Source organism: Bombina bombina, unplaced genomic scaffold (assembly GCF_027579735.1).
Source record: "Bombina bombina isolate aBomBom1 unplaced genomic scaffold, aBomBom1.pri scaffold_772, whole genome shotgun sequence".
Lineage (NCBI taxonomy): Eukaryota > Metazoa > Chordata > Amphibia > Anura > Bombinatoridae > Bombina > Bombina bombina.
Window position 1 is genome coordinate 74,166 of NW_026510932.1, and position 14,393 is coordinate 88,558.

General features: G+C 38.7%; 1 protein-coding gene across 3 annotated transcripts in view; it reads right to left on the reverse strand.

The window, feature by feature from the left end:
- Positions 1-14,393, reverse strand: part of LOC128643531 (dnaJ homolog subfamily C member 27-A-like) — a 69,837-nt gene that overhangs the window by 13,870 nt on the left and 41,574 nt on the right. For 2 of the 3 annotated variants that reach the window (XM_053696374.1, XM_053696373.1), the window contains exons 5-7: positions 9,942-10,106; positions 6,525-6,662; positions 1,081-1,241 (exon numbers count right to left, since the gene is read on the reverse strand). In XM_053696374.1, the coding sequence (XP_053552349.1) occupies positions 1,081-1,241; positions 6,525-6,662; positions 9,942-10,106 (464 nt within the window). The remainder of the gene's footprint in view (positions 1-1,080; positions 1,242-6,524; positions 6,663-9,941; positions 10,107-14,393) is intronic. The other variant, XM_053696375.1, reaches the window with a different exon arrangement.

Consider the following 14,393-nt stretch of genomic DNA (forward strand, 5'->3'; position numbering starts at 1 on the left):
TTATCAGGTATCTAACTCACGGAACAACTGGCGATTCAATCCGCACATACTGTATATACGTTACTTGCTTTCAATGATAATGTTCGTATTATGTATAATCTATAAGCAGCAAATGTTTACTAATACTTGCGGTTGGCTCTCACTTTCTTACAAGCCATCTCCAACAGCCAGGCTTTCGATACCGTTACAGAGTGTAAACAGCTTCACTCTTAGGGCACCATCCACAGCATCTCTATTCACGTGTGATGACGTTGGCAACACTCTGGTGTGCGTTTTGGGACTCCGTCCTTTCTTAAGGAGTCAGACTGCCGCACCGCAGGACTGTCATACTGCTATTGTGCTGATAAAGATATAGCGTTTCTGCAGAGACTGATCTATGGCATAACTTGATGATGCTTATGATAAGATTGTCTGCATGAGAACTGTGCAGAATGTTATCACAGCAGTTTAACACACACACATATACATGTGATTGGTGGAGATCTAGAACTGTGGCAACATATTGTATTGAGAGTGAATAACAAGTAGAAAAATTTCCTGATCTTTGATAATCTAATTTAAAGGGACAGTGTAGTCAAAATTAAACTTTCATGATTCAGTTAGGGGATGCAATTTTAAACAACTTTCCAATTTACTTTTATTATCAAATTTTCTTTGTTCTTTTTTGAAAGCGAAACCTAGGTAGGCTCAAACTGATTTCTAAACTGTTGCAGATCGCTTCTTAGCTCAGAGTGTTTTGACAGTTTTTCAGTTACACAGCGCTAGTTCAGTGTGTCAGATAGATAATAGTGTGCTCACTCCCTTGGAGGCATTCATGAGTCAGCACTGATTGGCTAATAAGCAAGTCTGTCAAAAGAACGGAGATAAGGGGCAGTCTGCAGAGGCTTAGATACAAGGTAATCACAGAGGTAAAATGTTTATTAATATAACAGTGTTGGTTATGCTAAACTGGGGAATGGGTTATAAATTATATTTAATTCCCAGCATACATTACAGCTAATGCCACTGTTCCTGCAATGTATAAAACCTGACAAGTGACATAACTGTCCCTTAACCTATTGTATATCCACAATTTTGTACCTGGTGGCACCGGGTTTGACCCCTAGCATATCCCAGCTGTCCTTGCTATTGCGTATCCTGCGTATAGTGTCAGCTTGCTCTTTGGTGAATCCAATGTTTATGGCAGACACAGGCCTCTTCCCACCATTTTCACATAAATCCATAATGGCAGAATAAAATGTCTAAAAAAAAATAAAATAAATGTAAAAAACAAATAAAATTGTGCTGTCCGTATATTCACAGTTTTCTTTTTATGAAGAGTAGAATTGTATCATTACTTAAGAATGTAAAGCTGAGAAGTTTTTATGACGACAATATAAAGACATAAAAAACATTCGGCTAGATTACGAGTTTTGCGGTATGAGTGAAAAAGCAGCGTTAAGGCTCTTTTTCACTACCGCTGGTATTACGAGTCTTGCAGGTTTAGGGGCACCGCACACTTTTCTGGCCGTAATGCAATGTAATTACCGCAGCTTTCAAAAAGTCCTTTTTCAATGGGACTTCTATAGCGCCGATATTAAGACTCTGCCTGGGAGGCCAAAAAGTGAGCGGTACACCCTATACCGCCAAGATCCATACAGTAAACTGAAAGTCAGTAGTTATGAGTTTTACGCTACAAAGCTGTAACAAAACTCATAACTAAAGTGCTAAAAAGTACACTAACACCCATAAATAGGTGGTTTAACACCCATAAACCACCTATTAACCCCTAAACTGAGGACCTCCCTCAAATAATAAAACAAAATTATTAACCCCTAATCTGCCACTCCAGACATCGCCGCCACTATAATAAACACATTAACCCCTAAACCGCCTTACTCCCGCATCACAAACACTAGTTAAATATTATTAACCCCTAATCTGCCGCCCCTAACATCGCCGCCACCTACCTACATTTATTAACCCCTAATCTGCCGCCCCCAACGTCGCCTCCACTATACTTAATTTATTAACCCCTAAACCTAAGTCTAACCCTAACACCCCCTAACTTAAATATAATTAAAATAAATCTAAATAAAACCTACTACTATCATTACCTAAATAATTTCTATTTAAAACTAAATACCTGTAAAATAAACCGTAAGATGGCTACAATATAACTAATAGTTACATTGTAGCTAGCTTAGGGTTTATTTTTATTTTACAGGCAAGTTTGTATTTATTTTAACTAGGTAGAATAGTTACTAAATAGTTATTAACTATTTACTAACTACCTAGCTAAAATAAATACAAATTTACCTGTAAACACCTAACCTTACACTACAATTAAATCAATTACATTAATTAAATACAATTACCTAAATTAAAAAAAAAAAAAAAACCCCACTAAAGTACACAAAATAAAAAAAGAAATTATCAGATATTTAAACTAATTCCACCTAATCTAATAGCCCTATCAAAATAAAAAAGCCCCCCTAAAATAAAAAAACCCTAGCCTAAACTAAACTACCAATAGCCCTTAAAAGGGCATTTTGTGGGACATTGCCCAAAAGAAATCAGCTCTTTTACCTGTAAAAAAAAATACAAACAACCCCCCAAAAGTAAAACCCACCACCCACACAACCAACCCCCCAAATAAAATCCTAACTAAAAAACCTAAGCTCCCCATTGCCCTGAAAAGGGCATTAGGATGGGCATTGCCCTTAAAAGGGCATTTAGCTCTTTTTCAAGTGCCCAAACCCTTAACCTAAAAATAAAACCCACACAATAAACCCTTAAAAAAGCCTAACACTAACCACTGAAGATCCACTTACAGTTTTTGAAGACCCGACATCTATCCTCAACGAAGCCGGCAGAAGTCCTCAACGAAGAGGCAGAAGTCTTCATCCAACCGGGCAGAAGTCTTCATCCATCCGGCGTGGGTCCATCTTCAAGACATCCGGCGCGGAGCATCCTCTTCAATCGACGTCTTCTGCCGAATAAGGTTTCCCTTTAAATGACGTCATCCAAGATGGCGTCCCTTGATTCCAATTGGCTGATGGATTTCTATCAGCCAATCGGAATTAAGGTTGAAAAAATCCTATTGGCTGTTGCAATCAGCCAATAGGATTGAGCTTCAATCCTATTGGCTGATCCAATCAGCCAAAATGATTGAGTTCGCATTCTATTGGCTGATTGGAACAGCCAATAGAATGTAAGCTGAATCCTATTGGCTGATTGCAACAGCCAATAGGATTTTTTCAACCTTAAATCTAAGGGACGCCATCTTGGATGATGTCATTTAAAGGGAAACCTCATTCGGAAGAAGACGTCGATTGAAGTGGATGCTCCGCGCCGGATGTCTTGAAGATGGACCCGCTCCGCGCCGGATAGATGAAGATAGAAGATGCCGTCTGGATGAAGACTTCTGCCGGCTTCGTTGAGGACAGATGTCAGGTCTTCAAAAACTGTAAGTGGATCTTCGGGGGTTAGTGTTAGGCTTTTTTAAGGGTTTATTGGGTGGGTTTTATTTTTAGATTAGGGGTTTGGGCACTTGAAAAAGATCTAAATGCCCCTTTAAGGGCAATGCCCATCCAAATGCCCTTTTCAGGGCAAAGGGGAGCTTAGGTTTTTTAGTAAGGATTTTATTTGGGGGGTTGGTTGTGTGGGTGGTGGGTTTTACTGTTGGGGGGGTTGTTTGTATTTTTTTTTACAGGTAAAAGCCGATTTCTTTGGGGCAATGCCCCGCAAAAGGCCCTTTTAAGGGCTATTGGTAACTTAGGCTAGGTTTTTTTTTTTTTTTTGGGGGGGGCGCTTTTTTTTTATTTTGATAGGGCTATTAGATTAGGTGTAATTAGTTTAAATATTTGATGATTTCTTTCTTTATTTTGTGTAATTATAGTGTTTTTTTTGTAATTTAGTTAATTGTATTTAATTAATGTAATTTATTTAATTGTAGTGTAAGGTTAGGTGTTAGTGTAAGACAGGTTAGGTTTTATTTTACAGGTATATTTGTATTAATTTTAGCTAGGTAGTTAGTAAATAGGTAATAAATATTTAGTAACTATTCTACCTAGTTAAAATAAATACAAACTTGCCTGTGAAATAAAAATAAAACCTAAGATAGCTACAATGTAACTATTAGTTATATTGTAGCTATCTTAGGGTTTATTTTACAGGTAAGTATTTAGTTTTAAATAGAATTTATTTAGTTAATAATAGTAGGTTTTATTTAGATTTATTTTAATTACATTAATGTTAGTGGGTATTAGGGTTAGGGGTTAATAAATTTAGTATAGTGGCGGCGGCAGATTAGGGGTTAATAAGTATAATGTAGGTGGTGGCGATGTTGGGGCAGCAGATTAGGGGTTAATAAGTATAATGTAGTTGTTGGGGGCGGAAGATTAGGGGTTAATAAGTGTAAGATTAGGGGTGTTTAGACTCGGGGTTCATGTTAGGGTGTTAGGTGTAAACATAAATTTAGTTTCCCCATAGGAATCAATGGGGCTGCGTTACGGAGCTTTACGCTCCTTTAATGCAGGTGTTAGACTTTTTTTCAGCCGGCTCTCCCCATTGATATCTATGGGGAAATCGTGCACGAGCACGTAAAAACAGCTTACCGCAGCGCTGGTATTGGAGTGCGGTATGGAGCTCAAATTTGCTCTACACTCACTTCTTGCCTGCTAACGACGGGTTTTTGTAAACCTGTAATACCAGCGGTGTAGAGAGGTGAGCGGTGACAATAACTTGCAAGTTAGTACCGCACCGCTCTTAATGCAAAACTCGTAAACTAGCCGATTGCTAATTGTAATACTAGATGATGCAAATACTTGAACGCGTCTCATTATTTAGCAGATATTCCCCATCACTGATACAATATTATTACATAACTCTTCGTTACAATGGACTATTAATACATTAAAGAGCAAATAAATTCACACTTCTTTTTTGTTCCTCTTTATGTGTAAGTGTTGATTTATAATCATTTTCGACAACTGGACAAAGAATGTTTGGTATAACTAAATGATATACACTGTGTAAATTTGGTATCATAATTATACAAATTGTTTTATACAGCACCAATTCATCAAGATACTTGTAAAAAATGCATGATACTACAGCTAAAGAAAGGGTTAAATTCTAAATGATACTCTTAGCTGAAGAAAATGGACTCATGTATCCATTTGTTTGTTTGCTAATATTACTTACTGCAATAATTTTTTTTGTTCTATTGTATTTAAAAGGGTCAAGTCCAAAAAAAAAAAAATATGTCATGATTCAAATAGGGCATGTCATTTTAAACAACTTTCCAATTTACTTTTATTACCAATTTTCATTTGTTCTCTTGGTATTCTTAGTTGAAAGCTAAACCTAGGAGGTTCATATACCAATTTCTTAGACCTTGAAGGCCACCTCTGCATTTTAACAGTTTTTCACTACTAGAGGGCGTTAGTTCATGTGTTTCATATAAATAACATTGAGCTCATGCAGATGAATTTACAGTGGAGTGAGCACTGATTGGCTAAAATGCAAGTCTGAAAAATATATATCAAAGCGCCAGCTTATACGGCAGGGTTCAGAATAAAACCATAAGCACTTTACAGGTTAATGAAGGTAAAAAGTTTTATTAAAAACAATCTTTTAAAACAATCTTCTAAAAACAGCTGGTGATGCGATATCTTATACAGATACCAACAATATCTGGTACACATACAGTAAAAATGATTTATGACATACAGCAAGTCATCTTACATGGATCCACATATTAACAATCACTCTGGTTTTATTTCATATGTTTTTTATATTTTGTATCGAAAACAGTTTAAGGATTATTTGATTTTTTGTTTCTGATTTTATATTGTTAATATGTGGATCCATGTAAGATGACTTGCTGTATGTCATAAATCATTTTTATTGTATGTGTACCAGATATTGTTGGTATCTGTATAAGATATCGCATCACTAGCTGTTTTTAGAAGATTGTTTTAAAAGATTGTTTTTAATAAAACTTTTTACTTTCATTAAGCTGTAAAGTGCTTATGGTTTTATTCTGAACCCTGCCGTATAAGCTGGCGCTTTGATATATATTTTTCTGATTTTCCAAAACGCTTTGACCACTAGGGGTCATTTATCAGAGCCAAGGGTTTATTAGCAGTAGGTTATGCAAAACTGGGGAATGGGTAATTAAGGGATTAATCAAATTCTGGTGTTGACTGTCCCTATAATTAGGAAAGAAGCTTGCTAGTATATACGTTAAGTATTTATGCTAAGAATTACACAAACACATTGCTATATTCTAACATCGGTTTGCTATCCTTACAATGGCTTAATTATTGCTGAATACATGTCCCTATAGCTTTGATTATTGGTTCACTATTAATAATAAATTGCATTATAATTATTTACACTATCTTATACTAATAATACATTATCCTAGAAACTGTAACAGTAAACTACAAAATAAATAAATTCTGTACCCGAGGAAGATCTTTATTGAATTGGGTCATCATTTTGGAAACGAAAATAAATAAACAAATCAGTTATACCTGAAACATTTCATTAATTCCTTCCCCACTCTGTGCCGACGTTTCAAAATAAAGAAATCCTCTGCTTTCTGCCCAAAGTCGCCCTTCACTTTCATCAACTAGGCGATGCATTGAACAGTCAATCTGCAGCGACAAAACCTTTTAATCAACAAGGTTAGAACTTTCAGCCCCAATTCATACTTCTCTCTGTACCATGTATGTCTGTTAAAAGGGTATTCTAGTTTTAAAATAAAATACACTCTATAATGAAATGGAGAATTGTAATCTTTAAAATACATACCCACTTTGATAATTGAATTACAAATCTTACACTAGAACGCCTCTTCAATATGGTTTTCATTTGCAAACCAGGGCTATTAAAGGGAATTAATACTCATATGATAAATCACTTGAAAGTCATGCAGCATAACTGTAAGAAGCTGACATGAAACAATTACATGATCATACTTTTAGCTCAAAATTTCTTCAACTCACCAAAAACAAACAAACACAGTAGCAAATGAGCATCAGCAGTGCTGAGGTCTTGCATTGCTTTACTGTGATTTCACTTAAACCTCATGAGATTTCACAGTAAACATTCTTAAACCGAATAGGAAACACATAAATTATGCTTACCTGATAATTTTCTTTTCTTCAGATGGAAAAAGAGTCCACAGCTGCATTTATTACTTTTGGGAAATAAGAACCTGGCCACCAGGATGAGGCAAAGACACCCCAGCCAAGGGCTTAAATACTCCTCCCACTCCCCTCATCCCCCAGTCATTCTGCCGAGGAACAAGGAACAGTAAAAGAAATATCAGGGTAAAAGGTGCCAGAAGAATAAAATAAGGACGCCCCACATAAAAAAAAAAAATACAGGTGGGGCTGTGAACTCTTTCCATCAGAAGAAAAGAAAATCATCAGGTAAGCATAATTTATGTTTTTCTTCTTAAATGGAAAGAGTCCACAGCTGCATTCATTACTTTTGGGAAAACAATACCCAAGCTATAGAGGACACTGAATGCCAAGACGGGAGGGTACAATAGGCGGCCCATTCTGAGAGCACCAAGCCTGAAACCACTTCCTGTTAGCAGGAGGTTAATATCCCACAAGTAAGGATAAAATCCGTGGACTAGTCATATCTTTGTAAAAGAAATTCCTGTATCCGAGAAGGATAGGATCATTTAATAACTGAAAAACATGTCTGAGTAAGACGCGAAGGCACGCCACTCTGTAAGGAAAGTCACAACACTCAGGGACAGTTACACCCGCAGGGAACTGTACAGGCCCTCCCCAAGGCGGTAGACCCGGGACAATAGTAGAGGGACAATAGCGGAAATGGAGGACGTAACATAATCTGACCGGCCAGAAGGTAAACGTATAGTCCAAGAAAAAGCACGCCCATCCATAAGGTTGCGCCACTTCCAAAGGCCTTTATGTTCTAAGCCATGAGCCCATTTAACACTACACGTAAGCAGAATGAATCACATAATAAACATGATTAAACCCCCCCCCCTGTTCAATAACCCCCCACAGGAGATATTAACCCTTGATTCCAAGATACTAAAGGAGACTCACTGAGACCCTTATGTTAAGTTAGTCCCGCAAGGTGGTAGCCTCTCGGGAAAACATTAGTTCAGCACATTCACGAAGAAAGAAAATTAAACGATCTTACCGGAATCTACGCCGTGGAACAGGAACACGGCCCTTCAAATGTGACGGATAGTAGCATCGCCTCCGCCATGGACTTGAGAGAAAAAAGCAGGCAGCAGTGCGAAGTTTCGACAACGCCGATTGCTTGAGGAGCTGTTAACATGAGTCGGGATGGTTTTGCAGAAAGACTCTTCCTGCATCTCCAGACTAACTGTCATCCAAGCCCTCACTGAGAGACTGACAGGATTACTTAAAACTTCTGTCCCATGTTAAAGAGTACTACCCTCCATAAGAGACAAATTAAATTCTTACACTTCTCTGCCAAAGGCAAAGAATGACTGGGGGATCAGGGGAGTGGGAGGAGTATTTAAGCCTTTGGCTGGGGTGTCGTTGCCTCCTCCTGGTGGCCAGTGGTGTTACAGTGGGGTGTAATATTTTCTAGTAAGCTATTTACAGCTATGCTGCATCACTTTCAAGTGCTTCAACATTTTGGTATCATGTCCCTTTAAGAAACCCATAATTAAAAAATTACAACCCCCCCAGATTATTTTATTTGAAAAGCAAGAATGTAAGTTTAGATGCCTGCCCATTTTTGGTGAAAAACCTGGGTTGTTCTTGCCGATTGGTGGATAAATTCACCCACAAATAAACAAGTGCTGTCCATGGTCCTGAACCAAAAGTTGTCTGGCTCCTTAGCTTAGATGCCTTCATTTTCAAATAAAGATAGCAAGAGAACAAAGAAAAATTGATAATAGGAGTAAATTAGAATGTTGCTGAAAATTGCATGCTCTATCTGAATCACAAAAGGAAAAATTGGGTTCAGTGTCCCTTTAATTACCAAAATACATATAGCTAAGAGAAAGAAGTGATATGATAGCAACTTTCAAGTATATTAAAAGGGCTTAGTAAAAGATGAGGCTGTGAGTATTTTACATAAAAACTAAAATTCAAGAACAAGGGGTCGTGATCTCAAGGTGAAGGGTGATTGATTTATGGGATGAAGGGTGATTGATTCATGGAATAAACTTCCACAAGAGGCAGTAATGACAAACACTGTGGTGGACTTTAAGAATGCCTGGGACAAGACAAGAAAATATTGGGCAGACTTGCTGGGCCTATGGCTCTTATCTGTTGTCAAAATTTATGTTTCTATGGGTCCCTTTAATAATGTTTAATATTAAATGCATATATTTTTTCAGCTAACAAACATTTACAGTCAGATAGTGCCAGGACTCACATGGCGCTTAGCCGAATCGTGCTACAGCCATTGTTAGTGCACAGTACCTTGAGCACGCGCTTCTTCTCCAGGTTTGCGCATGTCAGGTCTAAACTGCGCTATTCTCCTCCAATGCACTCTGTCTTCTGAGCTGCGCTATTCTACTTGACCGATGCACGCTACTGTGTGAGTACGCACATTGTAATGCGCTAATGACAAGCTGATTCTCAGCTCACTATTATCTAATCGGCTTAGCACGCTATAAAGGCCTTTTCCGCTTTGTCATATAATTTATTATGGAAATCCAAAAAGCTAGAACAAGAACCCTACAAAAATAAACTTACTAAGAAATTTACGACAATTATGACAACTTAGGATAATTGTTTACTAAGAGAATAAAATTTAAACTGGTCTCTTTATTTCTTTCTCTCAATACTCTCTCTGCCATTAACACTTAAGCGATCTTCCTCTTCCTTTTTAATTATGGTTCAAATGCAACTGTTTCTTACTACACAAAATGAAGACGCATGAACATTAGAGGCAAAGTGTCTCACTAGAAACTCTCATACCTTGTTTGCACAAACAGCAAATACAATATTCTCAATATTTCCATGAGATCCAAGCTCCTGTTTCATCTCTGCCAGCCAAGAATCAAGAGCGTCAAATGACTCCTTTAAGCCAACGTCATATACCAGTAGTGCACCCTGTGTATCCTTGTAAAACTCGTTGCGGACCTACAAGGAAAGGAAGATACCAACAAGTGTATACTGTAAGCACATATGTAGGCTATAACCATTTATTTAACACATAAAAACACAGAATGCATTCAATATAGTATTATGGGTCAGTTCGAGAAGGGATGTTCTAGATACAAGTTAATCACAGAGGTAAAATGTGTATTAATATAACAGAGTTGGTTATGCAAAACTAGGGGAATGGGTAATTAAGGGATTATCTATCTTTTTAAACACAACTTTTCAAGTAGACGGTCCCTTTAAGCACTACACAGATTCAGTAATTGAAAAATCCTATAAATCAGAGCTAAAAAGAGGTGCAAAGGCCAAGCACACAAATCAGGGTGGATAAAAATCAATGATTTAAAAAAAAAAAATCAAAAAAAAAAAATCAGATTTTTTGGATTTAAAATCGGATTTGGGACATGCACTGTCTCCAGCTCATTTTTTGGCAAATATTGTCAATATCCAGTATCAGGGTCAAAACTTAAGTGCTGAGGAAGAGGAGTTAGCTATGACATGGGTATCCAGCAATCATCCATTTGTAATGCCAACTATAATAAACTTCAAAGCTAAGGGGGAACCATTCAAGAAATATGTTTGCTGAAGATATTTTAAAGAAAGTCACACCAGTGAACTGGTGGAAGTCACTTAAGCACTTGGATTTAGAGACTGTTCAAGTAATGATTTCACTTTTAACAGCAGTAGCTTCTTCTGCAGGCGTTGAAAGAATATTCTCTTCCTTTGGACTCATTCATTCTAAATTGAGAAATCGTTTCGGACCCGATAAAGCAGGAAAGCTTGTTTTTCTTTTCCAGATTATGAACAAAGAAGAAGCTGAAGATGACGAGTGAGCTACAGAGGACAGTATTTAAGTTTTTCATGTGTAGGCTGGGCTGACAGTCTAAGTTTCTTAAAATATATATATTTTGTTTAGCCAAATTAGTTAACAAACATGGAAGTTTGTTTAAGCAAATAACATATGCTGTAATGTTATTATTTCAGTTGAATAAATCTATTTAAATTGCTATTTTTAAGGTAATGATTATTTTTCTCCGTCCTAACTACAACAGAAAAGTTGTCCAAATATGAATTATATTGATTAACCTATTAAACTGGGGATAAAAAAAACTAATATGAAAAGTTGTTCTAAAAATCTTCATCTACTTGCATATTAAAGTTATACCAGCAAGAATTAGTCTTTATATAGAAAACTATTATTTAAATCAAGCCTTACTGACTAGTGATTTAAATTGTGAATTAAATCAGTTTGATTTAAATCAAATCCACCCTGACACAAATAACAGAATTTATGGTTACCTGATAAATTTCTTTCTCCTACGGTGTATCCGGTCCACGGCTTCATCCTTACTTGTGGGATATTCTCAATCCCTACAGGAAGTGGCAAAGAGAGCATACAGCAAAGCTGTCCATATAGCTCCCCTCAGGCTCCGCCCCCCCAGTCATTCGACCGACTGTTAGGAGAAAAAGGAGAACCATAGAGTGCAGTGGTGACTGTAGTTTATAAAAATAAATTTAAACCTGACTAAAATGCCAGGGTGGGCCGTGGACCGGCTACACCGTAGGAGAAAGAAATTTAGCCAACCGGATGATTCTTTTCAGCCAGAAAGACAGAGAGGTCGCAGTCGCCTTTTGACCTCTCCTCTTACCAGAATAGACGACAAACAAGGACGAAGTTTGTCTGAAATCTTTAAGTTGCTTTTAGGTAAAACTTCAAAGCACGAACCACATCGCGATTGTGTAACAGACGTTCCTTGTTAAAAGCTGGGTTAGGACACAGAGAACGAACAACTATTTCCTGGTTAATATTCTTATTGGAAACCACTTTTGGAAGAAAACCAGGTTTGGTACGTAAAACGACCTTATCTGTATGAAACACCAGATAGGGTGAATTACACTGCAAAGAAGACAATTCAGAAACTCTTCTAGCGGAAGAGATAGCAACCAAAAACAAAACTTTCCAAGATAGTAACTTAATATCTATGGAATGTAGAGGTTCAAACGGAACCCACTGAAGAAATGAAAGAACTAGATTTAGACTGCATGGAGGAGCCACAGGTCTGTAGACAGGTTTGATTCTGACTAAAGCCTGCACAAACTCCTGAACATCTGGCATTGCTGCCAGACGTTTGTGTAACAAAACAGACAGAGCTGATATCTGTCCTTTTAAGGAACTAGCTGACAAACCTTTCTCCAATCCTTCTTGGAGAAAAGCTAAAATCCTTGGAATCCTAATCTTACTCCATGAGTAACCCATGGATTCGCACCAACAAAGATATTTCCGCCATATCTTATGGTAAATTTTCCTAGTGACAGGCTTTCTAGCCTGAATCAGGGTATCTATAACTGAATCCGAAAACCCACGCTTAGCTAGAATCAAGCGTTCAATCTCCAAGCAGTCAGTTGCAGAGAGACTAGGTTTGGATGTACGAATGGACCTTGAATTAGAAGGTCCTGCCTCAAAGGTAGCTTCCATGGTGGAACCGATGACATATTCACCAGGTCTACATACCAGGTCCTGCGTGGCCACGCAGGAGCTATCAGAATTACCGAAGCCTTCTCATGTTTGATCCTGGCTACTAGCCGTGGGAGAAGAGGAAACGGTGGAAAGACATAAGCTAGATTTAACGACCAAGGCGCTGCTAAGGCATCTACCAGTGTCGCCTTGGGATCCCTGGACCTGGACCCGTAACGTGTAACTTTGGAGTTCTGACGTGACGCCATCAGATCCAGATCTGGAATGCCCCATAGCTGGGTCAGCTGAGCAAAAACCTCCGGGTGAAGTTCCCACTCCCCCGGATGGAAAGACTGACGACTCAGATAATCCACTTCCCAGTTGTCCACTCCTGGGATGTGAATTGCTGATAGACGGCAGGAGTGATCCTCTGCCCATTTGATGATCTTGGATACCTCCCTCATCTCCAGGGAACTCTTTGTTCCTCCCTAATGATTGATGTACGCTACAGTCGTCATGTTGTCCGACTGAAATCTGATGAATTTGGCCTCCGCTAGTTGAGGCCATGCCTGGAGCGCATTGAATATCGCTCTCAATTCCAAAATGTTTATCGGGAGAAGAGATTCTTCCCGAGACCATAGACCCTGAGCCTTCAGGGACTTCCAGACCGCGCCCCAGCCTAAGAGGCTGGCGTCGTTCATGACAATGATCCACTCCGGTCTTCAGAAACTCATTCCCTGAGACAGGTGATCCTGAGACAACCACCAGAGGAGTGAGTCTCTGGTTTGCTGGTCCATCTGAATCTGGGGAGACAAATCTGCATAATCCCCATTCCATTGTTTGAGCATGCACAGTTGCAATGGTCTTAAATGAATTTGAGCAAAAGGAACCACGTCCATTGCCGCAACCATTAGTCCTATTACCTCCATGCACTGAGCTATGGAGGGCTGAGGAATGGATTGAAGAACTCGACAAGCGTTCAGAAGCTTTAACTTCCTGACCTCTGTCAGAAAGATCTTCATTTCTACGGAGTCTATTATTGTTCCCAGAAAGGGAACCCTTGTGGACGGGGACAGGGAACTTTTTTCTATGTTCACCTTCCACCCGTGAGATCTGAGAAAGGCTAAAACAATGTCTGTATGAGCCCTTGCTTTGGGAAGGGACGACGCTTGTATTAGAATGTCGTCTAGGTAAGGTGCTACTGCAATGCCCTTTGGCCTTAGCACCGCTAGAAGGGACCCTAGCACCTTTGTGAAAATTCTGGTAGCAGTGTCTAAACCGAACGGAAGAGCCACGAACTGGTAATGTTTGTCCAGAAAGGCGAACCTCAGGAACTGATGGTGATCTTTGTGGATAGGAATATGCAGGTACGCATCCTTTAAGTCCACGGTAGTCATGTATTGACCCTCCTGGATCGTTGGTAAAATTGTCCGAATGGTTTCCATTTTGAATGATGGAACTCTGAGGAATTTGTTTAGAGTTTTTAAGTCCAGAATTGGCCTGAAAGTTCCTTCTTTTTTGGGAACTACAAACAGGTTTGAGTAAAAACCCAGTCCTTGTTCCGCTGTTGGAACTGGGTGTATCACTCCCATCTTTAATAGGTCTTCTACGCAACGTAAGAATGCCTGTCTCTTTATCTGGTCTAAAGATAAGCGAGACATGTGGAACCTTCCCCTTGGAGGAAGGTCCTTGAACTCTAGAAGATACCCCTGAGAAACAATTTCTAGTGCCCAGGGGTCCAGAACATCTCTTGCCCAAGCCTGAGCAAAGAGAGAAAGTCTGCCCCCTACTAGATCCGGTCCCGGATCGGG